The sequence below is a fragment of the Crinia signifera genome, chromosome 3 (genome assembly GCF_055691185.1).
Source record: "Crinia signifera chromosome 3, ASM5569118v1, whole genome shotgun sequence".
NCBI classification, from domain to species: domain Eukaryota; kingdom Metazoa; phylum Chordata; class Amphibia; order Anura; family Myobatrachidae; genus Crinia; species Crinia signifera.
The window spans coordinates 217,330,904-217,357,849 of NC_139219.1; the positions used below are offsets into that span (position 1 = coordinate 217,330,904).

Sequence of the window (26,946 nt, forward strand, 5' to 3'; positions counted from 1 at the left end):
ACTTAACTAGGATATGCCTTCCATTAATTGTAGCAATTCACCTGTCCTTATTTATAGGCAGTTCTATAAGACTGTTCTACTTTGAATGCTTATTGTGATATATTTTAAAGGTGAGCCATTCTATGCAATCCTGACAGTTAGGAGTGGTTTTAAAATAGTACATTTTTTTTTTTCTTTCGCTTCTACCTCATAGTGGACATTTCTTTCTCATGTTTACAGGAGTCTCTTGCTTACTGCTAGTAGTTTGGAGCTTAGTATTTACTCTTTATTTTACAATTACATTTTTGTAAAGTCTGTGCTAGGCTGAATCTTTGACTCATGCTGTTTGTCTGTTCTGTATGGTGTTGAGGTGTAAGCAGCAACCAAGTTGAAAATGCTTAGCGAGTGTATACAGCCTGGAACAAGCTCTGTATTGACTGAACTTGCTGATGGAAAGCTGGTGTTTATACAGCCGGTGACAGCTCTCCCGGGATGAGATACAGGCTGGGCTGGGCTTGGAAAAGTGCAGAGGCAGCCTTGTTAATGGTGCATTTAGGCCACCGGTAACCCTTTCATTGCCCAGCGTTGCCTCACTGAAAAGTCAATTCTTTTTCGTTATGTAGTTTAGAGAACTGGGATTCTAAGTTCTCCCTTATGACATGTGCATCGTTTTGTCTACTTTATAATCTATAGATTGTAAGCTTGTGAGCAGGGCCCTCCTACCTCCATGTCGGTTTGTATCTACCCAGTTTGTTTAATCACTGTTGTTTCCATTTGTAAAGCGCAACGGAATATGCTGCGCTATATAAGAAACTGGGTACTTCTTTACTTTCACGGCACCACTAGATAGGACATCGCGGGCATTGAATGCACTAAAAAATCGGGTGCGGCGCGACCGACGCGATGCCCGCGATTTCCCATAGGGACCAATGTTAAATTTCTCAATTGACCTGATTTTTCTGTTCAATGCCTCAATTGACACGATTTTTCCATAGGAATCAATGTTAAATGGCCCACAGAGGCCAAATAGCCACCCTGAAGTGTGAAATGGCCCCCACAATTGTTAACGCCACCCCACGATCAACGTGAACCCGAAGCGTGGCGAGCGCAGCGAGGCCGCGAGGGGCGGCGGTACGCGTCCTACAACCTTTTCATACCCCCACTATCCACGTCGGCGTGGAGTTGAGAATAGAATAGTGTGGCGAGCGCAGCGAGCCACCGAGCCCGAAGCGTGGCGAGCGCACGAGGATACCTGTGAAGCCCGCAAAGGGACGCGTTTACCTGTGAAGGTATCCGCGTCCCCTCGCTGCGCTCGCCACGCTTCGGGCTCGCTGCGCTCGCCACACTATTCTATTCTCAACTCCACGCCGACGTGGATAGTGGGGGTATGAAAAGGTCATAGGACGCGTACCGCCGCCCCTCGCGGGCTCGCTGCGCTCGCCACGCTTTGGGTTCACGTTGATCGTGGGGTGGCGTTAACAATTGTGGGGGCCATTTCACACTTCAGGGTGCCTATTTGGCCTCTGTGGGCCATTTAACATTGTTTCCTATGGAAAAATCGTGTCAATTGAGGCATTGAACAGTAAAATCGGGTCAATTGAGAAATTTAACATTGGTCCCTATGGGAAATCGCGGGCATCGTGTCGGTCGCGTCGCACCCGATTTTTAGTGCATTCAATGGCCGCGATGCCCGCGATTTCTAGGGGCGCCGTTAAAGTAAAGAAGTACCAGAAACTGTAAATAAATAATTTATAAGCAGTGCAAGTGTCCTGTAGGCTACGCAGTGCTTCTTTACTAATGGTCCCTGTTTAGCAGTTTTTAGCACCTAATCTCTTATGCACTTTTATGTGTGGTCCTTCTGTTTTCCTGCTATAAAGGATGGTTGCAGAGTATTTACTTTTGGGCAAGATATTTGTTACACCCACATGCTGCTGGGCCAACATTACATTTTAAGAGATTACATGGATGCTTTATAGATTGAAGGCAAAAAAACCTTTTGATAGTTAGGGTCAGCTTACTAGGAACACACATTTGCATACTCCAAACAAGTGATCCCCATCTAGAAACATCAATGTAGGTATATTGTACTTTTGTATTGCCTAGTTAAGGTTTTTATTTTATTTTTATCAGCAGTATAGGGTACATTTAGGTAGACTGAGTCCAATTGCATAGGACAACTGAACCTTAAAATTGGATTTTGCAGAAAAGAACCCAAGTAAAATACATTGGTTAATGTTAAATTGCTATTTCACTGTAGAGATGTGCAGGTTCAAATTTACTCTGTTCTTCTTGCCAAATTATCGCGAGTTCGCATTTTTCCAATTGTCTATCGGCTGTCATGCGTTTTTGCTAGCCAATAAGATTCAGCTGTGAGAACCAAGTAAATCCGGGTAAAACCGAAGCCATACATCACTGCAGTAAAGTAGTCCTTTCCCCTTACGCCATCTCAGCTGAAGCTCCTCCCACAACTTGAAAGCCTACAGGTTTAAAAAGATGCACATGGAATAATTTTTGTTTCTGTGACATCCCTGGCCCTGCCCCATATATAAATTGGTCAATCCACACAATTCATTTCAATCTGTCTCTCAAATGCTGCCTGACTATTTAGAGGGGCACCTGTCTTTGAGTCCTGACAAAATTTGCCATATACAGACTTTCTTTGCCCTTTGGAGTAGATTCTTCTCTCCTTCTGTTGCTAGATACGAACACTGGAACTTACATTCTACTTGGGTTGTAGAAGCATAGTAGTAATTAGGGTATCTCTGCAGCTGTACAAATCTCATAAATATTTTAGATTAGACTTGGGTCATTGCTGCCATAGAACTACAAGTAAAAACTATGTTGCTCCAAACAACGTTAACCCTAGCGTGTGTAAGCACCACTGGGGCAGGGACCGATGTGTATGGTGTAATCTCTGTAAAGCGCCATGGAATATGTGTACGCTATATAAATAACTGGCAATAATAATAAATCTACTTGTGCACACAGACTAAGCAATGATGTAGGGCTTACACTTGGCGATCACCGCTTTGAACAGACAGATGTTTGGTCCCGTAGATTTGTGCTGCCAAGAAAATTGTGGGAAACTATAAAGAAAATAATTTAATATAAAAGTACTTATTCCAATTAGAGAAAATGCAAGGGAGTGTTGTGCGTCCTCCATTATTTTGCTCCGTACCCAGCAGATGGTGCTATGATGCCACAATTCTGTATCCGTTTTCTTTCCAGCACAGGTCAGTTAAGATTGATTGTACTCCACAGCCTTAAATATACAGAAGGGAAATACCGCACGTGCCTTCCACGGTGTTAAGCCTCATGTACAGATCTTATGGCATTGCTTGTGACACCATTTGCCAGCCTGCACACAGAGCTGTGTACTCATGCCATTGACACGTACACTTACAACCTACACCTTAAAATCTGGGCTCTACTTTAACAGAATACATTTCAGTAGTGATCATCTGTTGTAAAAAAAATATATATATTTTTGTTTTTTAAAGATGTAGCATTAATACACATACTTTACCTACAGTCTGTAAATTAATTTAAAATTCCTAAATGGTGGACTATGCCAGTGGTTCCCAAATATTCTTGAAAGACAATGCCATAGTGCATCAGTATTTTGTTCACAGCACCCATAGCATAAAGGTGTTTTTATTTTTAGTTTTTTTTTTATGGATAAATTTGGCAAAAAAATAAAAATGAAGTAGATTGTGCAGTCCTGTCATCCATTTGGTCAGGTATGTGGTAGGAATGAGTTGAGCTTCTGATTGCACCACTGGCGCTGGTTTTGCCTATCACTTTGACTTAACTAATACCCCTTTTCCATATGCAAGCCGGGTCGCACCCGGCTACAACCTGGGTGCGACCTGGCTTGCAAACCCATTCACACTAGAGTCCCCACCCGGCATAATGCCGGGCGGGTGGGGTCGGGGAGGCGCTTGGAGATGAAAGCATCTCCCAGCGCCGGCTTTTGCACTGTAGTGAACGGGACCCGGGTCGCATCTACCCAGGTTGAACACTTGTTCAACCCGGGTCGCATCGACCCAGGTTGAACACTTGTTCAACCCTGGTCGCTACATAGGTTATTTCTACAGGGAGCGTTTCCACCTGCCTAAAATCCAGGGTTCTGTGCGATCCTGTGCAAAAACCTCGGGATATTTAGGCTAGTGGAAAAGGGGTATTAGCCAACAACCTGAGTCAACCCTGGCTGCCTGGGCACGCAGTTTGGTAACCACTGGACTATGCCACAGCTAAAATAGTATCTATTCAGAAAGTTTACATTTTTGTGTTTATTGTTAAAATATGCCAAAATCTGTGTTGACATAGTGTTAACATGTTAAATGGCAATATTATGGACACAGGGACACTTCAACCAGACTTGTATATATGAAAATATAGCATGTCGACCTAATGTCTGTGTTGACTTAATGACTGTTTACATTGTGTTGTTGACAATATGAATATCAGGTATTCATACAATTCCCATTAAAATAACCACAGAGAACTGTGTTGAAATGGAAGGCTGTGAATGTTCTGGTTTTGAAAGGGTTATGTGGGTGTGTTTTAGCTGAAAAGAAGAAATATAACTACTGGGCTAATTACAAGCAGTTGGTGGTGTAATGGTTGAAAGATGGCTATGCCAGCTACAAAAGTCATGAGATATCCGGTATATGCAGTCATTTTGGGCCAGCTAGTTTAATGTGGAGAAATAACCCTGATTATTTAAAATTCTTCTAGTGTCCGGGAAATGGAGAAATGCATTGCGTTCATCAAAGGTGTTAATGGTGAATTACATGGATTACAGATGGCTTGCAGTCATCATATATTTATATAGGTGTAGAAGTAGGTTGTCCAAATGTATCTACTGATTCTATCAAAATATGCATTCAATAAAAAAGTCATAATGGGCAATTGTATTTCTTGTAGGTGAGCCCCAGATATCACTGTGATTTCTGGCTGCAGACATGACCATTTACTGTGTTAGGAAGTCATTGACCAGTGTACCTCTGTAGTGTTCATACTAGCACCCACCATCTTTGTAAACCCAGGCAGTTACTTTGCCCTGCCTGGGGTGTTGCTGTCTGCTGTGGTGTTTCTAGCACAGGTCTGGTTTGCATATCAATACTGATATACAGACCACACTGTGCTAGAAGAACTACAGCAGACAGTAACACACCAGACAGGGAACAGGAACTGCATGGGTTTTCAAAGATGAAGGGGAGGGGGGTTGCTAGAATGAACACTACCTTATGGGGGGGGGGGGGGGGGGGGTGATGGAAGAATGAGTAAAGCTACTTCTTGTGGATGGGCCTTCACTGGGCTGACCGTTCCGGCGTCACTGAGTGCACATGGTCAAACATTGACTAATATGCTCCCTCTTAGCAGGGTATGCAATTAGTCCGGTTTTACTGGCTAGCCCAAAAAAGAGGCTGTTCCCATTCAATCGTGGCCATTTTCAGACTGTGTTTACCGCCAATGCAGTTTCCCTTTTTGTAAGAAGTCAAAACTGATTGGCAGAAAATAGTTAAAACTGCTGCAAGGAGTTAAAGTATACTAAGGGCATTTGGCACAAATTCAGCTTATGCAAATCTTTGGAGAAACTATTATACATATGTAAAGGGGTGTACACATGGGTGTGGTACAGGGTTCTGACAGTCGGGATCCCGACAGTCATTATCCCGACGTCGGGATCCCAACAGTCATTATCCCGACTGGCCAGACTTTGGGCGTTTCGAGCGACGCTATGCTCGCCGCCTATTCTATTCTCCCTCTATGGGGGTCGTGGACCCCCACAGGGTTGGGATCGTTTGGTCGAATGCATTATGGTCGAATGTCATTACATCGAATCCATTAGGTCGAATTGCTAAAAGGTCGACATGATTCTAGGTCGACATGGGAAAAGGTCGAAATGATGCTAGGTCGAAAGGTCATTAGTTCGACATTGTCTAGGTCGACATTCACAAAGTCGACATGGGGTTTTTCACTGTTTTTTTACCTGAATGTCAACACAGTCGACATGGACACAGTTTAAAGTGCACTGCATCCCCTCGCATCGCTCGCTGCGCTCGCAATGCGTCGGGCACGGTGCCTCGCTACGCTCGGCACACTATTTTATTCTCCCACCACGCCCTAGTGGATGGTAGGGCATGAAATACCGCCTGTCAGCACATGTCGGCTCAAAAAACAGTGAAAAACCCCATGTCGACTTTGTGAATGTCGACCTAGACAATGTCGAACTAATGACCTTGTCGACCTAATGACCTGTCGAACTAATGACCTTTCGACCTAGAATCATTTCGACCTTTTCCCATGTCGACCTAGAATCATGTCGACCTTTTAGCAATTCGACCTAATGGATTCGATGTAATGACATTCGACCATAATGCATTCGACCAAATGACCGCATCCCCCCCCACAAGGGAGAATAGCTGGTGGCTGTTGGGAACCCGTGCATCGGTATTTAAGTCGGGATTCCGACTGTCGGGACCCCGTCCAGCACCCGTACACTCAGAAGTTTTCACAGGAGATTTTGACTAGATAGTCAATCTCCTAGAAGGTTAGCCATAATCTCCCTATTTTTCTTCTGCTTAGTCAATATTGTCTAGCAGAAATTGCTTAGCATAGATTGACTGTGCAGGAAAGGCAATTTTGACTAGATCATAGACTATCATTGCTTAGACCAGTGGTTCCCAAACTGTGTGCTCAGGACACTTGCAGGGGGTGCCTTGGGTTGATGGACCAGGATCATTTCATATTATTTATGGTCAATGTACCAGGCAAAACCAGTGCTTGTGGCTGCCAATCATAATATATGTGGACAAACAGAAGCAAATCCTGTCCCTCACCAGATAACTGTGACATATAAGCACAATGCACTTAATAAAAAAAAAAAATTCTGAATTTCTCGATAAGCGTTTGGCCACGGGGTGCCTTGAAAATATTTTAATGCTCTATGGTGCCGTGATTCAAAAAAGTTTGGGAACCCCTGGCTTAGATAATATAGCTTAGTCAAAATCTCCATTGCATCTAGCCAAAATCTCTCCAAAAATTGCTTAGTCAAAATAGTTCATTAGCCAATATCTCTCCGTGTGTACACCCATTTAGGCCGCATATCTACTATAGGGCTGGTGCAAGTACATGCTGATGATGGCACATGTAAATTATGCACATAGACTGCTAATGTTGAGCAGGATGCCTCTCTAGATATGGGTGATAATATAATTAATCAGTCTCTATGTTTTAATCTTTAGTATTCAGGTACAAAAATATATAAAAATATTTTTAATGGTTTATTATAGTCTTTCTGGGTGCTGTTACACGTTGTAAAGGAAGCATGTTGGAGACTCTTCTCACTTCCTGCTGGGCGCTCATTCTGGCTGCTTTTAACCACTCACATGAAAAAGCAATGAATCCATCTCTTAAATAAATGCACCTATGTGATGTAGTTAGAAACTAAATACCAGCTCTTTCCAAATGCTTGAAGATGGTCGCTCGCATCCAAAAAAGGCCTGGGATATTGAGGTGAAAGATGATCTGGGAGATAACTGCCACTAAATCATTTCTAAGTAAATACGTCATTTACTGCACACTAGAAATAAGGAGGCCACAAAATGAGCAGGGAAATTGGTTCAGAGAGCCAGAATTGGCATTGGAGGGGCTAGTGAGAATCCCACAGGTTCACTTTAGTTCCATATTGTATTTTCTAATGATTTAGAATACTTTTTAGAATATTATTTCTGTGACCAGCAATTCTGATCTATTATTGTTTGTTCTGCAAATATATATATGTTTTAAATACAGTAAATTCTGTCTCTGTCCATTATCATAACATCTCTAACGCTAATGGTGTGTACACATGTTATCAGATAGGATCGTGGATAGGATCTTAAGGCACATCCGATTTGCATCCTATCTTGACTATATAGTGCAGATCTGCACTATATAGACAAGGCAGCCAAGACTTTCTGGCTTCCAATACATGAAAGCGCATCGGGATCGCAAGGGTTAAAACCCTTGCGATCTGCATCCGATGCCGATCCGATGTTGACTATATCGTCAACATCGGAAAGGAAATCGGACCGTGTGTACACAGCATATGACTACTCTACTTTTCCTCCCACGTGTCTAATACCTGTTCTTTTAAGTAATTATTTTATGTTCATCCGCTTACTTTATTAACTTGTTATTGTGTATTAAATGGAGATGGTTATTAGTGATTTGGGTTTGGCAAGACCGCGTTATTATAGGCTTTGTTATTCTAAGAGCCTTGGTAGCAAGCTAATCTCCTTTTGAAAACCTTAGTGTGTAACCAATGCTCTTGGACTGTTTATTTGGTGTAGTGTCTATAAAACAAACATTTACACAACATGGGGTGTAGGAGAGATCCGGTGCACTTCTCTTGGCTCCCTACAGACATTCTGCACATAATTTTGCAAAGCTAGGCAGGTGCATTTTACTGGGAGGTATGATACATATATACACAAGCTTCTGGAAATCGGGTTATCTCCAAAGCAATAATACAGACAAGATGTAATATGGTTTTTTTTTTTTTTTTTAGGAGTATAATACAACGATTTGTGTGTTGGAGTTATGTATAGCTATTGGTTTTATCTCAATACCATTATGTAATATAACTTATAGACACTTTATGCAATTTGTTTCTAGTTTATCCTTAAGAGTTCTTCACAATCTTACAAGTTATGGGCACTACACTTTAGCTTTTTATAGTATTGGGAGCATGTTAATAGTCATTATCTAGTATTGCAAAATATCTCAGAAAAGCTTCCAATTAGGATTTTGTTCATGCACTTCCCAGAATAGCATTGTAAACCACGATGATCGGCAAGTTTGCGTTTGGTAATTACGATGAGTTGTATGCAAGTGAAGACTTGAATGATTTTTTACACTAATGACTTCTTAGCTTTAATAAACTAAATTGCCAAGATTCCCCACTGGAAACAGCATGCATAGCTAGGCAGCAGCTAGAATGTGGCCTGGCCCTGGAGAGCTGCTGGGCCCAATGTAATGGACATACCTGCTACTCGGGGTACTCCTCCACTCTGCCGTGTAGACCGTGGCAAACTCCTCTCTTTAAGTGCTGACATCACACTAAAATGGCAGGGATTTTTGGCATTCTCTGAGCACATGGTGACGGGCAAATCGGATGTAGTGGTGAGGAAATGAAGGAGAGACCCTACAGGTGTTATGGACCCGTGTAAAAGTTTGCATCAATGTCCCCAAAATTCTTGTTATATAAGCTTGTAATCCATGGTTCGACTACTGGCATACTTAGAAATAAAGCCATTTTTGTTTGACAGGAGACTGAGAGCCATATTTCACAGACCCGGTTTTTATATATTATTCCATAGCTCAGAGTATTAGAGACAACGGCTGTGGCTAAAATGTAATATATTATAGATAGTACTCCCAATTGTATAAGAGGAGATTATCACAGAATACAAGTGCTAATTTGCTTTAAAACCAGTATTGGTTTATTGTCTTGTTAGTCTTAAACAAACTAACAGCAATAATTACAACAAATTGAGCAGACCGGCCCAGTTGAAACTAGCACAGTATAGCATCTCAATTACAGCACTTGCCTATGGACAATTGATAGGCTTTGTAATCCTATGAATAGTCATTCACGTTACCATATTGCAGAGACGGACGTGTGGCTCTCAACGGCCATCATTCTTGGTTAGGTAACTTTGTTTTGGTGTGAGCACTGAATTTTGACATGGAGACACAGTAGTACCTAATACTGATTTTAGTTGCAGTAGTTCCTATAAATAGATGTTTTAGTTATAACTTGAATGTTTTTTTGAACTTGCAGTGTTCCAGAGTTCTACCTATATTCACAGCCCTCTGATTATAGTATTTAATCCTGACTCCCAGTAATCCCACTCGCAAGCAGTTCAGAGGCCTTGGTATGGATGGTTTTCTCTGACCCCCCCCATTACTGTTCTCTGTGTAGGTGCTTCCTAGAGCATGGTCATATGGTTGCTGTCCTATTAGGATAGTAAATACAAAGACTTTCAGTGCAGTAATGAAAGAAATAATCTACAAAGAACATGTATGTGGCAAATTTAGCAATTTATAAATTAAGGTACGAGTTATGTGGTTTGCACCAGAAGCTTGACAGCTGATTTATACATAGCTCACTTGTTCCTCCGTCTTTCCAGCTTCATTTTCAGTAAGGAATAGGGTGTCAAGCAAGATGGCAGATGACTCTAGCTGTGAATTGTGCAGTCTCATTGGGCTCTGGTACATGCCTGGGTTAATCCCATTTTTCATTCCATGTTTCATGATTAGCTTTGAGTTTTCTGCCATTGAGTGACGGAATGATATCCGACTAGAACAGTTCCGTAGGAGGGTTACAGATCGCATACCACGGAAATTACAGGTGATGTAACGACCAAAAGCATCTCTGAAAGTCTTGTTAAATAGAGTGTAGACTAATGGATTAACCCCAGAGGAAATGTAGCCAACCCACACAAAGATTTCCATTAACATTTTGATTACATCGGGGTCACAGTCATTTGGGTCACACAGGACTGAGGCCACATTGGTAATAAAAAATGGACACCACATAAAAACAAACAAGAAAAATACTATGCCCAAGACTTTAGAAGCCCTTTGCTCATTAGTTATGGTCTGCATGGACTTTTTACCCACACTGGAAAGCCTTCGAATGGGCATTTCGTCACTGTTAATCTGTAAAGATCGATCTCCTCTTCTTGGACCATCTATCATGGCAACCTTCTCTGGAGAAGACCCAGGCGTCATATCCCTCTGAAAAACGGTCGACACAGTAGACCATGTGAGCCGCTGAGGCGGCTTGTTCTTGATCAGATATGCCTTTTTCTTTAATAAGTGAATAGTCAGAAAGTAAATTACCACCATGATCCCAAAAGGAACAAAAAATGCTGCCATTGAGCCATAAATAATAAAGTACTTGAAGTGCTCAGTCCGAACCACACAGGTGTCGTTTGTGCTGAAGATGGTTTCTGGGTCGAGGAGACCTTGGATCGGTATGGGAACAGCAATGCCTGGAAGAATGAAGATCATTTACTTATGTAAACTTTTATGAAGACTTTGTAAGCATTGTACTAAAGATGTTTATATTTTTGACTGTCACACACTTCTTGGAACCAGGTTCCTTGATGTTGACTAATGTTTTAAGATTAATCAAAAACCGTTATATCTTGCTGTTCTGACATAGCAAAACTGATGGGGCATGCTGGGATATATAGTTCCACAGACAGCAGCTGGAATGCCACACAATGCATACCCATATTATAGACTATACTTGATAAATTCTAATTAAAAGCTTGACTGGTTTCTATAGGTGTCTTCACTTTTCCTCTTTAGACTTTAATCAATCTCCTTTTGAAAGCAGCTGAGAAGCAAGTTAGTGAAGAAGTGTCCTATGGTAACCAATCATCTGCTACTTATCATTTTATAGACTGTACTTGGAAAATGCTACTTTGAAGCTGATTGGTTGCCATGGGCAACTTCTATTCTGACTCAATTCTCCACTCTGTTCAAGGCTTGACTTGACCCCAAATACTACACAGGTAATTGGTTCTCTTCTCTGTTTTTAAGCTACAAGGAAATATATTGTTTATATCAAGTGTAGCTGGTTTTATTACTAATTAGTTACATGTTTCAGAAAATTGTATTTCCTGTACTGTCGTACAGCTGCCACAGGCTGATTACCAAAGCTTTATCGTGCAATACCCAAGTAATCTGATCTGTAAGCTATTTCAGGCCAGAATAAATTAAAGGAAAGGGTTCTGATCCTTTCCGCGGAGAAGCATGAGGATAGTTTTTCAGCATGTCCCAGTTATAGCAGGGCACCTCCGCAGCTGCAGGATTCAGAGGATCAGCGGGTTATCATAGCACTTTCTAACTAGCAGAGGCTGTCTGTCTTGTGGCTGAGGGTTAGGAGCAGTATTTTGCACCTTAAGTAATATTTGTATAACCTCCAGTTCTAGCACATTTGCTAGTCATTTATTAATAATAAAAAAAAACCCTGTTCTGTGACCACCTATTGGCCACTCCTTATCATTGGCTCGTTATTGGCTTTTTTTGTGCTCAATTAAATGGAATATTTTAAATCCCGCCGGAACTTGTGTAGAGTAGAAGTGCCATTAGATTGAAAGGCTCCTAATCCATAAAGCATTATATATTGGTTTACAGGACATTTGTAGATTGAAATTCTGAAATAGTTTTCAATAAGACTTATCTGGAAATATGGTTCTAAACCGAAAATACAAGTAGAGACAATATTGAACAGCATCATCTGTAATTCACAAGTCTGTTTATAAAAGCTTCTTATGATGACAGCGCTTTAGATGTCTGACAGTACTTTTATGTGCTATAAAACGGAGTATAAACAATTGTTCTGTTATTACTGATGGCAGCATCAGAAAGGCACTTACTCTGTCATTGAATTGATGCTTTTGTAGGAACTCTGCTTTGCACAGAGACTATCTTCCCCCACGCCACAGAATTATTTGTAATCTACTGGTTTTTATCTATAGAGTGCCTTCAAACGCACACAATTTGTTAATATTACTAATGGCTCTTTCATAACTTCAGTAGTGACTTAAGGAGATTTTTATGAGAGATGATCCACCAAGCTAGCAAAGAGCAGATATAATTATCATATTTTTCCAAGACTATAATGTGGAGTATTAAATACCGACTACAGCAAGCGGGAGAGAACACATAGCTTTGAAGTTCTGTTTTGCTCACCTGCTGATATCAGCCACACCACTGCAATCTTACATAGCGTCTTTGCTCTGGTGTTGAATTGACTGGCTTGGATAGGTTTCTTAATTGCAATGTACCGGTCTAAAGATATGGCACAAAGGTGTATGATGGATGCTGTGGAAAACAGGACATCGAGAAACAGCCAGATTGCACACAGACAGTGCGGCAGTGGCCAAACAGGTCCTGAAACGGATAAAGAAGGTGGTCAATGTGGTCGAAGGCCAGTCTCCTTATTTTATTCTTATGATACCAATGACATACAAAACATTGGGCAGAAGCTACATGTAATATTCACTGTAACTATAAAGTGTGTAAGCATTCAATTCATACCCCACAGTTTCAAGATTATTCATCTCGCTTTACGTGAATCAGACTTTGAATGCTTGGTGGCCATAGTCATCTGATGAAGTTTTTATTGTGGGGAAAAAAAATCATAAACCATGCAAAAATAAAAATGCAGTGTGTGTGTGTATATAATTACTCTCTCTCTCAAGTAAACTAAGCTCGGAGGAACAGTGTATTTTCCCGTTCTCCTGTTGCTATTTCTGCTAACTGCATACTGTATTTGTGTACCTATGGGAATTTATATGCTGTCTGTACACCTGTATCTAGTTGTTGTTTCCTTTGTATGGTATCCCATGCGGCACTATGTAAATATTATTTTGTTTAGGTAACAGGCGCGGTTTGCCAAGTGCTTTTACCTGTCTTTTGTATCATGCCTCCCAATATTTTTTTTTTTATCCAGATCTAGTCTTAGTAGACTCTGCACACCCCAATATTTGTCTGACTTAAGCATTGCACCTATTGAAAGTAGATTTATGCTGCCCAACTGCAGTTATCTATCTAAAGTATAAATGTGCAGATGACAGGTGAAGCAGCAAACACCTGGAGTCTCATGGCAGTAAATGTTTGATTATGGCCCATGGTGTTTGTTCCTTTTCCAAATAAAATGTTTTTTTCTACTTTTAAAGACATTTTTGTCAGAATATTTAATATACAATAAATCGTTTCACAAAGTTTTGTCGAACAGAGGAAGTTTTATCATTTTTATTAGAAATGGTTCATTTCTATTTTCCTTTCATTAGTGTTAAGTATTTTCTATTGCTTGGACAGGTAAATTTTATTGATGTATCTGTGACTTGGAAAAACTCTGCGAGACCGATGTAGAGCGGCATTATGACTGTCATGACCTCTTTATACATAACTATAAGGACAGTGACAAAGCTGCCACCCTTCTTTTGCATACACATGTGCTTCAGTCAAATGTAAAGTCTTATATATTACTGCAGAAGACTTTGTCCCCATTTTGGCTGTTGGTCCTGAAGTGTTTTGTCTACCAATTTCAGTTAGATATTATGGGGTCTTTGTACTAAGCCCCGGAGAGAGATTAAGTACCAGCCAGTCATCTCCTAACTGCCATGCTACTGGCTGTGTTTGAAAATTGACAGGAGCTGGTTGGCTGGTACTTTGTCTCCATCCACTGTATATCTCTTAAAGTATCTCTCTAAAGGCTTAGTACATAGATCCGCATGTTGTGAATTCCAAGTTGAGTTTTCATCAGTGAGGCAGAAATGATTAAAGTAATGCAAACCAGATGGGCAAGGGATTCTTATCTGCCGTCAAATTCTATGTAATGTACCTGGCGCGCCTTTATTTTTGAAGCTTTGGTATAATGTTATTTCAATGTGCCGATGCAAGATGGGTTCTCTTTAATCAGCTAAGTTATGTGTACGCTCACACAGTATGTTAGTAAACTAATATTGAGCATGGTTAATATTTGTACTAGGAATGGGAGATTCATCTGTAAGGACAAGGAATATATTTCTATGCAAATTGTAGATTTTGTAAACTGCTGTATAAATTTTGTGCCTAATCCGGTTTACCTGCCATAGGATACATTGTTATGCTGAAGTTGCCAGTGATGGCTCATGGCAGTAGCAGAGAAGCGCTATAGAGTGAGCAGTTCATCCTTAAAGTATATAACTCTAGGGCGGCCAAACCTGTCCTCAAGATCTACCAACAGTTCAAACCTGTGGATCTATAGTAGGAATGAATGCAGCATGTTTGAAAGTGTGACAGTTAGTAATGACTACAGCTGTGCACCAGCTAGGTGATCTGGAAAACGTGGACCGATGGTAGATCTCAAGGACTAGTTTGGCCTCCCCTAATATAAATATATACAAGATTTGTATACAGAGTGCTATTCAGTTTAAGTCCTCCCAGTGCCCTCATACAGTATGTCATTTTAAGGCTGAATACTAAAGGTTCATCTAATACAGCAATTTGTGTATGTATATGTATGTATATTTGAAGAAAGCCTTTTCGGTTAGCTTTCTTCTTCTGTAAAATAGCCTTAATTCTTAAGTTTTTAGTCTAGAGTAGTATTTAAGGGTTATTTAATATTTCTACTAAGCTTGGTTATTTTTGTTGTCTAATCATATGTAAAAAAATTAGTCTTTTAATGTTTTTCAAAGAATGGAAATTACAATATACAGTGATAAATAAATATATGAAGTATTTTGTCATTGTTAAACAGGTTTATCTTGAAAGAACACTATCCTAGAATACTTTAAGCACTCCAGTAAACATTATTAATGGAAATACCTTTTGTGTGTGTATGAATATCTGTAATATGTAGCCTATATTCTCATTTTTATCATCTGTGCTAATTACAATTTATGTTAACACCATCTCCAATGAAGTCTTTTTTTCCCCTGTACCCTGCGTATCACTAGTCCCTTCCCATGTTACAGGACTTCCATTATAAATTACAGAACTTCATTCAGAATTTTAATCTAGATGAAATTCCAGTCTATCTGTACATAATGTCAAAGCAGCAGTTACCATTGCTTAGTGCTACAACTAGACCCAGTTGCCACTTCCCTCAGTTCTGAAGTGGGGGGTAAAAGGGTGCACAGTTTGGTACTTACTGAATATAATGGTGAGGAGTGCGACTGGCATCACAAATATTCCAACCAGCAGGTCTGCCACAGCAAGCGACATAAGGAAGTAGTTGGTAGCATTCTGTAGTTTCTTCTCAAGTGATATTGCCAATATTACCAGTATATTTCCACCAATTGTGGGCACAATGACCATAAGAGTGAGCAGTGCAATCCAGCACTTAGGAGGTGCAGCGTCCGTCCTGGTGTTATTTAAGATGTAAGACTGATTGAGCTGTGTCATTTCTTGCCAGCCAACAGAGCCAGGGTCTAAAAGTGTTCCAGCTAACCTGGGGTATATCCAAACTGCTTCTTGCATGCCCTTTTCACTTCACCATTACGATGATCTTGTTTTCCTTATTTGACCCATATTATTGATCTTCACTTAGTTTATATCCATTTTTGTTTCTGCACAAGAGAGGACATAACTATGCCTGTTCATGATGCCGATTTGACTCCGGTGATGGAAGTGTGATTAAACTTTTGAGAGAATCCGGGATCTGTTCTTCCCATGTACCACAGTGAGGTCCACTTACATTGTCATCTAATCGCCAGCGTTTACCAGCCTTTCTCCTGCCACACAAGGAGTGTCTTTTTTTGCGTGTGTGTGTGTGTGGGGCTATTTGCTTAACCCCTTAGCTGCCAGAGATATGGCTTGGAATATCCGATAAGTATCTGTATTTGAAATGGTGAAACTTCCTCTTATGTTCATCTAGATAAGGCAGAAAAGGTATATGTGTGTCTATATCTCCAAAAAAGCTTTTTGAAATATCCATATTCATGTTTTAATATCATTTAAATGCCATGCTCATCCCTTGTAATGAGGCAGATGAGGGATTTGCTTAATTTAAACCCATCTGTTTTGCCTGTGTGTCTGTACTCCCCCCTCCATGATGGGTATTATATGCTAGTAACCTAACCCCTGCAGCTAGCTCCTGAATTTATGACATTGCTGCAGTATGTCCCTGTAGATGCATTATCGCACATTGGAACATCGCTTTTAGCACATTCATGTTCCACGTTTAAGAGCAGTACATCTCAATTTAAAAGAAGTTTGTGTGTCTCCTCTTCCCTGTCTGTTTTATACAACTGCACTGTATATGATTGCCTCAGTGTTTCTACTCACCAGGAGCTGTTCAGCTGCATCCTGTGAAAACTTTGTCAGAAGTTAGTGTGAGCAGTGCCTTGTTACCATCTTGTGTCTTATAGAATCCGTGCAGTTTACTTCACGCTCTTTGTAATTGAAGCAGTAGTGCTCATTTCTTCGTTTCCTTCCATGGATACAGCTACAGCTTTCACCACATCCATGCCCTCAGTTATATAGCCGGTCCTCAGGAACTGTGTGTGTATTGCATCTGTAGTCCTGCGTTAAAGCACTCCTTAAGATAATCTAACAGAGGTTGAGAGCTGGAGGTCAGCCAGAAGCCAGACTTGATTCTCTCCCCCACCCCTTGCCCCCCCAATCATTTTTTCCTTTTTTTCTTTTTCCTTATTATACTTGTCCCTCCCTTCCAGCTGCACCCTTGATGGGTGTGTGTGTGTGTGGTTGGGTAAACGACCCTTTATAAAACATAACACAGGACTCCCCTAGGTGGGTAGCATTTATCACCTTATTCTAAAAAGAGATTCACACACAACAACCTGATTAAGGAATGTGTGTGTATGTGTGAGCGTCTGTGTTCTGGTTTGTTTGTTTGTTTGTTATTTTGCCATCTGTCCTCTATGCCATCTATTTTTCATAGAATAAAATTGCTGATTCAGGTAGTTTATTGATCATAATTCTGCTGCAAACTCAAAGGAAGTATAGCAGTCGTCTCATTCATTTATTTGTGGTCTTTCAGCTAAACCTAATCAAGACCAATAAACAAGAAATAATTTGTTTAATGTAAGGTCTAATTACCATGATGTGAAAAAGAAGAGGACCATTGGGCTTATTATCCTTAGCTGATGCCAGGGAAGGACGGACACCAATTACACCGTCCCTCACCGACGTTGTAGAGCACAGTGGACAGGGATAATAGTGCAGGGTGAAAACCAATAGAGTGTAGGACCATGCTCTATGGGATTAAGAATTTTCTTGGAGATGTAGTGGAGGGAGAACAGGGGATGTGTCAAGAGTGTGAGAAGATCTGGCAGGCTTTGATGCAGTTGTGTATTCAATGCAGGCTTAAATCTCTGGAGGCTGATAGACGTCCAGATAGGATGGAGAAGAGCAGCATGTGAGAGGTCTAAATTATAGCTAAATATACTCCTATATAATGAAAATGACTTTTTAAACGCCAGACTGAATCTTTGGCCATATTGGTTGTTTGAGTCTCGTAGGAGATTATTTCTGAAACCCTAAAATTGGCCTGGTTTTGGTATATATTTATGATGAGATATTTCCCTTTCATTGTGTTCAGGTGGAAACAACTGTTTATACATTTTCTACTGTTTTAAGAATTAATTAAAAGGTATAAATGTACTGGCTGTACTACAGATAAACACATGCCCATAGTCCTCTCACTATGGTAACTGGATGACTTGAGGTATTTGTACAGGAAAGCTGCCGGTTACGCAGATGAAAACTAAAAAGTTCACCTTTTTAATTTAGGTTATGAAGTTATATATATATATATATATATATATATATATATATATATATATATATATATATATATATATATATATATATATATATATATATATATATATATATATATATCTCTATATATATATATATATATATATCTATCTCTATCCACGAGTTCCCAACTCGTGGATCCAGTACATCTCCCTTCTTTAGAGGAATTTTGTGAATAAGGGAATGTATCCCAGAAACTGTTTACGTTATCATGTACTGTATATGTTGCTTCGGAAAAAGGAATGGGTGTACTGCAGGGGAGCGCGCACACAGGTTGGCACTGTGACCATTTAATCTGTGGACGCTAGCCCCTCTGCAGAAATAAAGCCTGTTAGGTTGGTTACCATGGAGATCGGTGAGAGAGAACTCCATGGAGACAATAAGAACAAGATTCCGTTTTTGCGTTCCATATAAAACCGGAAGCAGGAACTACCTTGCGTTCCGGGAGTGTGGCTGCCTCCTAGGAAAGGAGGAGGATTGTATACAGCACACGGATGGCCCGGAAGTGTCCTACGTATACCGGAAGTCCGGGTGATAGTGTGTTTTACGCGAAGGATGCTACCCGGCAGTAGTCTTTCATTGAACCACTAGTATGTGGTACAGCGTGAAGAAGAATAGCTTATATCTTGAAGGAGACGCAAGAATGCAGGCACCTGGGAAGGTATTGGCGTCCTTGCGTTCCACAGAAACCAAAAGTCCAGTACTAACACTGACTTCCGGTGACGCATTTGCGTTCCAACACCCGGAAACAGGAAGGAGGGGTGGGGAAGAGCGGGAAAACCCGCTGATCACTTGTTCAATCACCAGTGCTATAAAAAGGGCATAGGGAGACCCAGAATTTAGAACTCCTGAGGAAGTCCAGAGCAATTTGTTGCAAGGACGAAACTCGTTGAGTTAGATGCCTTGTATCCAGATGGGACGCCAGACTGACTGAGCTTATGGAAGCTGTATCAGATAAGCGCCAAATCTTTTTATACATTGTACGCATTAGAATTGTCATGTTGCGGTGACATTAAAGTGTTTTAACAATATTGCACTAGTCTACCTTTCTGTTTTTTCCCACATTTATCCATTCCCTGGGAATCTCTGTGTGAGGAGAAAAACAGATCGCTGGGATCTTTTTGAAAAGTCCAGGGGAAAAGTTCTATTGAATTCATGCTCATACACTAGTGGTGGATAGACCACTGAAAACGGTACTTCTCTGTGTGTGGGGTGCCGTTTGTGTCATTGTTGTGGTGGAGGGACCACCCTTGAAACAACTGAAAATACTACACTAGGAGGCGCCTGTCTCATTCCCCATATATATATATATATATATATATATATATATATATATATATATATATATATATATATATATATATCTCTATCTATCTATCTATCTATCAGAGATTGGTCGGCACTCTCGTCCACAATATTCAAACGCCCAGGTGCCTTCCTCACAGTGGTATACGGTAGATAAGCCCCAGGAGCACCTTGTGCACTTTAAGTGAACTCACGTCCTGAAGAAAAAGCCGCATCGGCTTTGAAACGTCGGCATGACCCTTTTTTGTATCTCTGCACAATTTTTACCATAAAAACGTGGATACAATCCATAGCCTGCTGAGTGCCGTCTGGTCTTTGAAGGTGTACCTGTTTGGGGTCTCCTGAGGCTTATCTACACTATATGTGTGTGTGTGTGTGTTTTCTGCCATGCTGATACTTATTCCAGTGTTGTGTGCTGATGCAGCTGTGGTTGTGTACCCTGTACTTGTCCTCTATTGCAGCGGTTACCAACCTTTTTTTCTCTCCCGTACCCCTTGATTAGGTTTTTCATTTGAGCCTCTCAATTTGAAATATCGATGATAAGAGTGGAGTGGAATTGAGTGGTATGTATGTCTTTATATTAATGAGTAGCGGAGGAGTAGTGTGTAGTCAGAAATCTGGTCACTCTTTGGGATCAATCCTATGCGAGTTGCCGTTCAGGTGCTGTTTTAACGATGAAAATGGCACCCGAATTAACCCTGACTCGCGCCCTTTGCAGGGCCGAATTCTCTGAAAACTTTCCAGTGAATTCGGCCTGCCGTAAAGTGCACCCAGTGTCCTGATTCAAAACTCACGAATCATCCGCACCCTTCGGGGGTCATAAGATCGTCCTCCTTTGTCTGGCCACTGACTGTGTACTGTTTCCTGGGTTCGTGATAACGCCTGTACGATTAATGCCACTGCTTCCTTCACCTTTGTTAGTGTATGGCAGATGAATGCTTATGCCTGAGGGAAGAACGGGTAGCTCCTAGTGAATTGTTGGCGGGCAAAAGCAAGGAGATGATGCTGCAGAGAGAATGTTTATTTCCATGGCAACAGGAGACCTCTTCCTCCTCTTCTGCCATTACCAATATTTTGAAGTATACCCCAGGTTCGAAACCCCTCCTGTTAGTCACTGTTTTGCTTATTCGTTTATGTACCCTGTAATTCGGCGCTACAGATTCCTTGTGGCACCATATAAATAAAGGTTAATTAGATAGATAGATTTATATTATGAAAACGGGATGGCACTCTCAAAGTTTGCAATGTTTTGAGCTTTATTCGCTGTTCTTCAGGCTCAACAACCAGGTTTTTGAGACTGAAGAACAGCGAGAAAAACTCAAACGTTGCAAACGTAGAGACCATTGTGTCCATGTTTATTTGATTTCTTCAACTTGAAGTCCAGAGAGTGCCATCCCGTTTCCATACTATATCAAGGGGCAAATGGTCTATCTTGGAGCGGCACCAGGGCCATTATTTGTTAACATCAAAGGAGTGCCAATCCTTGCTGCATATATCTGTGCAATCTATAACAAAATAGCAGTTGGATGTATAAGATTAATTATTACTTTATAGTTCTTTAATCAGCTCTTGCAGTCTGGTGTAGTACATATCTAGTTTATATACAAAATAAAATGAATCAAATAAAAATTTCTTGGCTAACGTGCACTCTTTCCAAACTGATGACTTTTTGTACTTATTTAGATAGGTGTTCTTAATCTTATGTTTAATGTTGAGGGATGGAGGTTTGGCAGACCTGATATAGTTAGATTATAACTAAAATCAACATTTGAAATAAACTTTCTTTTTTGGTTTTAAAGATGTTTTGAGTATTTGGGTCTCTCCTGGGCTCAGTCATGCACCAGAGATGTCAGGCTGAGCGTCTCCTAATAGTTCTTTCACATTATAAGGCAATAGCCTTTCAACAGCATGTGAGAGTGCTTCAGCTAAGTAAGTTTTCATCTGTTACTCTTTCAGCTCACTTATTTTATCCTTTATTTGGTGCCACAAGGGATCCGCTCCGTCCAATTACAGATTTCTTAAACTAATAACGAAAAACAGACACTTACCGTTCAATACAATATAGGACAAGTACAGGGTATATAAACATCGCTGCATTGGCAGAGGGCAGTGGATAAGTATCCACGTGGCAGAAAACGGCATGGTTTAGTGGCATCAAAAATTGTTTAAGTAAGAGAAGGAAAAGCACATGAGGGAAGAGGGCCCTGCTCGTGAAAGCTTATGTTCTAAAGGGGAAGGGCAGACAAATGGGTGACACAGATGGGGTAGACCGCATGGAACAGCATAGAGGTGAGATTGAGCTGGGTGTAGTTGTAGAAGTGTGGCAGTCTTTGCACACCTTCACAATATCATCTTTAAAATTTCTGTGGTGTCGGTAACATACTCTGTCTTTCTCGTTCATTTAATTATTTTCTGTATCTAGACCAAGTTGCTATATTATACAGTCATATAGTGGGGCATTCAGCCTGTTATTTTTATGCACAATATAGTATCATTTAAATCGCACTGTAATAAAAACCAGTGGAGACCCCAGAGCCCGCATTTCTGGGTCTCCTGCTGAGCACTGCGTTCTGCTCCTGGCTGGGGTTGACCCTGTCTATTTTTGTTGTAAAGTTCTGAATACAAACATAATCAGTGCTCCAATAACGTATAACATTCGCAGTCTCCTATTTCGGGCAGTAACAACATAGGAATCCAAGGGAATTGGTGGGTGTTGAAATTTTTTTCGTGAGCCTTAAAGTTTAGTCCTGTGTCCTTAAGATGGGATATGGGTATAATCTCCATATTGTTCTGCTGTGTAATTGACAAAATAATAATAATATCTATATATGCAAAAGAAAGGAGAGGGAGTGTAACAATGAGCAATAAAGTAAAAGTATATTTACTAAAAAAAAATATCAAGCTCACGTACATATAAGTTTAGAGCAATCTGCTTGCCAAACGAATAGAATCCACACCCGCACCAAGCTGACGGAGGAGACTGGGACATGTCACAGCCGTCTGTACGTCTTAGTGGACCAGGAGTGGCATGCACAGCGTCAGGGGATGTGGCCATCTAAAGTGCTGGTGTGCTTTATATATCCGAGTTTGCCAGTGACGTGCGGTGAGGTCAGTGGCTGCTGGTGAGGCACTGGTTTGCAAGTAGAATTTTTTCTTAAGTGGTACCATAAATAGTCGTGGTTGTGTGTCATGAGGGGTTGTGGTCACATGCAACTGGGGGAGTGGCTACATAACAATAGAGGCGTGGTCGCATCATGCTACCCACTCCTTCCTTGCCTGACAGCCATATAACTCTCCACCCCCCTCTAGCACATATGTACCTCTCACTCCATCCTTCCCTGACAGATATATACCTGGGACGTACTAAAAGGAATGACAGTAGAATGACAGTCTGGTCTGCTGAAAAGGAATGCCAATTCACTATAATGGGATAAAATATAATTTATATTAATATTTCTTAAATTATTACATCCCTATATACCTCTCCTCCCTTCCTCCCTCCCTGTCTAACCTATGTAGCTCTCACTCCCTCCTTATATCAATACTGCATCTTTCATTAATAGCCTGGCCCTGCCTCCCTGCAGGACCTAGATGAGAGAGGGAGAGAGAGAGATATGGTTGCCACTTCACAAATTTTAAAGTAGTATGTTAATCCGCAGAAATCTTTATTACATCTTCAGCAAAAGATGCAATATTAAAGCATATGAAATGCTGATAGGCTATCAGCTATTTGGCAGCACTCAGTGTTGCTGACTGTTACATATGTTTTGGACCCCCTTACAGGGGAACCTGGATTGGCACCATATTATATACTCTGCAGCAATGTGAGTGCTACCCTGGCTGTGAGAGAGCTGTACACAGTGCACACTGTGTTCTTCCCCCCTCTCGCCGAAGACCTCACTACCACCAGTGACAGCACCCCACTGGCCTCCCTTCCCCCAAATGCTACTAACGCTGATAGCACCCAAGACATCACCACCAGCACCGCAATGCCGACAGCATAGCGCTCTTCCTCCTCCTTTCTCCCCATACCTGCCGCCGTGGGTGAAGTGGTGCCACTGCCGCTCCTCAGTGATAGTGGTGGATGGAGCGTATCTTCTAACTTCTTCTGCAGTGTCAAGTCAGAGGAAGGGGGTAAGTGCACGGGAAAAGGAGACAGCACCGCCTGGGGAGATTAGGAGAACAAGTGAGCAGGCAGGGAGTTGGTGACTCACAACCTGTCAGCGCCTTAATTTTATTTTACCCCTCGCTGGTGCATCCTGTGTTGTAAACGGCTGCTGTCTCACCCCGACCGATCATCCTCTTCCATACCAGCCGCTATCATGAATAAGAAAATGACAGTGCGGAAGTGGAGGTATGACATGCTGGTGCATACTGCCCCAGTTCGAGCTTCAGTGACAGGGACGTGTTTTCTTATTGGCTGAAAGCACGGCCTCGTCACTGAGGCACTTGTACAGGTTCCGCTTCCAATAGGTTTTTTAATGGGCTTTTAGAGCCCTCAGCTTTTCCCCTCCCCCTGCCTGTCCCCTGCTTCCACCTATTCTAATGAGAAACAGGAGGCACCACTTGCGGTGCCTCCAACATCAATTTAAACTCTATGCAGCGCAGAAAATGATTACATTAATATAAAGAATATACTTATGACACAGAATATGTGCCATAAGTATCTTCTTTGTATTATTTGATTCATTAATGACAGGGGAGGCACTGCCTCCCCTGACTGCACGTCCCTGGAGTTTGCGCTCCTCCGCTTCGGCAGAGAGGATATTAATACATCTTGTCAATGTCCCTTCCTGCTTCTCCTCGTTAATGAGGTGAAGCAGGAAGTATTATAACGGCGCGCTATGCGCTGCTATAATACATCTGCCCCATTGCACCCAGATTGCAAATTTGATTAATAATAAATGGGCCTCCTATATGTTTTTTTCTTTGTTGGACCTTGTCCCACTTGTCCACAATGCTGACCAGCCTGGTTTAGTGTGGGGATTAGGGTGGCCAATCCCGGGATCAGGATCGGCGGGATCCCGGGATTTGGCCCCCAAAACGCCGGGATTTCAATCCCGGGATTGGAGTTTCCAATCCCGGGATTTCGGGATTAGACTGCGCATGCGCAGTCTAATTCCGGGCAGCGTCTGAGCACTCGCTCAGACACTGCCCGGCATCTCCCATACCCGGAAATGTAGCAATGCACGCAGCGTGACGAGATCACGCTGCGCAGTGCACAGCCCGCCCATCCGCCCCGTCTTCCCGGCTCCCAGCGGCCCTCCCAACCCGGCTCCCGACAACACTCTGCACCAGCCTGGCCGCCCACTCTGCAAAATGTAAGTAAATAGTGGGCGGCCAGGGTGTCAATGATATGTTCTGCCCGGTGCCGCTCATCACTGGAGGTTGCCAGTGCCACTACCGCTCCGTGGAGCTCAGAAACAGGTTGCCAGCCCGGGTCATGAGTCCTAGGGATGCCAATCCCGGGATTGAGCATTTTTCAATCCCGAATCCCGGGATTGAAAAAATGCCTCGGGATTGGCATCCCTAGTGGGGATCATATAATTATAACTGTGTTAAGATAAACATTGCTTTACGAATTCAGATCTGCACTAGCTGTTTGTGTTGTACTTCAAGTATTATAGTGTATATTGGCCAAGGATTTGTATAACTTGACAGGGAATGTATTTCTCAATTGGTAATGTATAATCCCAACTTTTTCATGGTAGAATTCTGCTGCAGTGATTATACAGCATCATTTTCTAAATGCCACCTGGGGAGGAATGATCAACTATCCTATGCATTTTCATGGGATCAGTAAATACATTTTTTTCTGTGATCATCTCTGTAAGAATGTGTTGTACATAGTTTGAGAGTTCATCAAAAAGTGAACAAACTTCAACGCATAATTGTGTCAGTGAGTCAGCATGTTTGGTTCTGTTGCTATATATGGTATTAGTGGCACTAGGTTAAAATCACTATGCACATGTAACCTTTGACATTGACACAATTGTTTTATCCTTTCCCTGTTCAGAAAATGACTTGTGAGTCACCCAAAGCATTGGTGTTAGCCACACGAAAATGCTAAACCCGACTAAAATACTGCCTGCAGTGCAAAAAGTCTGAGCACCCAAATGGGGCACATCACAGCTTGCCATCCTGTTCCCCCTCTTCTGTGGCTATTCTCATGTTAGCAGAGCGGCAAATTAATATCTGCATCGGGTGCCATCTACATGTGTCAGGAACAATTGAAAGGTCCCAAGTAATTTTGTGCATTAAACATAGGTGTTGTACAATGAACCATCAGAAATTGAAGGTGTCACTTTCTCCATTCTGTATTTTTGGAGTATTCGTTATTTCGGAATCTTTGATATGAGAGGCTCATCCTCATGGCCGGTGCTAGGGTGTTCGGTGCCCTCCTGCAAACTATAAATTTGCGCCCACCCAAACTTTACAAAGGGACAGTACACACCTAAAGAATGACGTGTGATCTCACAAGGAAGGGGCGTGGCCATACAATAGTACTCCCACTCCAAAATACACCACACAGTAGCACAATCTTATTTACATTACACAGCACCAGTGCCGTAACTAGCCATTTTGGTGCCATGTGTCATAAAGGGAATTGGTGACTACCCCACCACAACAACAAAAAAACAGGGAAAGTGCACAAAAATGTAGGAGCGTGGTCACATAAAATTACCATTAACACAGTCATCCCCATAACACATTATGCTTCACAATTCAATGCCCATTACACATTATACCACATACAATAATGCACATTATACGTCATGCCACACATCATGATGCCCCTTACACAATATGCAGCACACCATAATACCCATTACACCACACATAATGCCCTGAGTACTCCTGCATATGCCCACATTAGTAGCATTGCTTATTCATAATACCCACACCATTTGCCGACATTATTCGCACTGCGTAACCATATGCCCACACCAGTTGCCGACATTAGTAGCACTGCATAATCATATGCCCACACCAGGTGCTGACAGAAGTAGTGCTGCCTATACATGTGCCCACACCAGTTGCCGATAGTAGCACGGCCAATACATATGCCCACACCAGTTGCCGACATTCGTAGCACTGCATAACCATATGCCCACACCAGTTGCCGACATTAGTAGTGCTGCCAATACACTGCCCACACCATTTGCCGACATTAGTCGCACTGTGTAATTATATGCCCACACTAGGTGATGGCAAAAGTAGTGCTGCCTATACATGTGCCCACACCAGTTGCCGTTAGTAGTAGCGCTGCCAATACATATGCTCACACCAGTTGCCGACATTAGTAGCATTGTGTACCCA

General features: G+C 41.7%; 2 protein-coding genes across 2 annotated transcripts in view; one reads left to right on the forward strand and one right to left on the reverse strand.

Moving 5' to 3' along the window:
• The window catches only part of PSMD1 (proteasome 26S subunit, non-ATPase 1), a 78,355-nt gene that overhangs the window by 35,187 nt on the left and 16,222 nt on the right, over nt 1-26,946 (forward strand). The window lies entirely within an intron of this gene.
• HTR2B (5-hydroxytryptamine receptor 2B) lies at nt 9,539-17,104 on the reverse strand. Its single transcript, XM_083177454.1, has 4 exons — nt 16,825-17,104; nt 15,690-16,410; nt 12,742-12,942; nt 9,539-11,030 (listed from the first exon to the last, which is right to left on the reverse strand). The coding sequence occupies exons 2-4, from the start codon at nt 16,015-16,017 to the stop codon at nt 10,129-10,131; spliced, it is 1,431 nt and encodes a 476-aa protein (XP_083033580.1). The 5' UTR covers nt 16,018-16,410; nt 16,825-17,104; the 3' UTR covers nt 9,539-10,128.

Bases quoted from the DNA above. Each gene is read 5' to 3' on its own strand.
- HTR2B (XM_083177454.1), bottom strand. From the start codon at position 16,017: ATGCAAGAAGCAGTTTGGATATACCCCAGGTTAGCTGGAACACTTTTA. The intron at 12,943-15,689 runs GTAAGTACCAAA...TATCCGTTTCAG, and splicing joins ACTCCTCACCATTATATTCA to GACCTGTTTGGCCACTGCCG. The intron at 11,031-12,741 runs GTGAGCAAAACA...TCATTCTTCCAG, and splicing joins GGTGTGGCTGATATCAGCAG to GCATTGCTGTTCCCATACCG.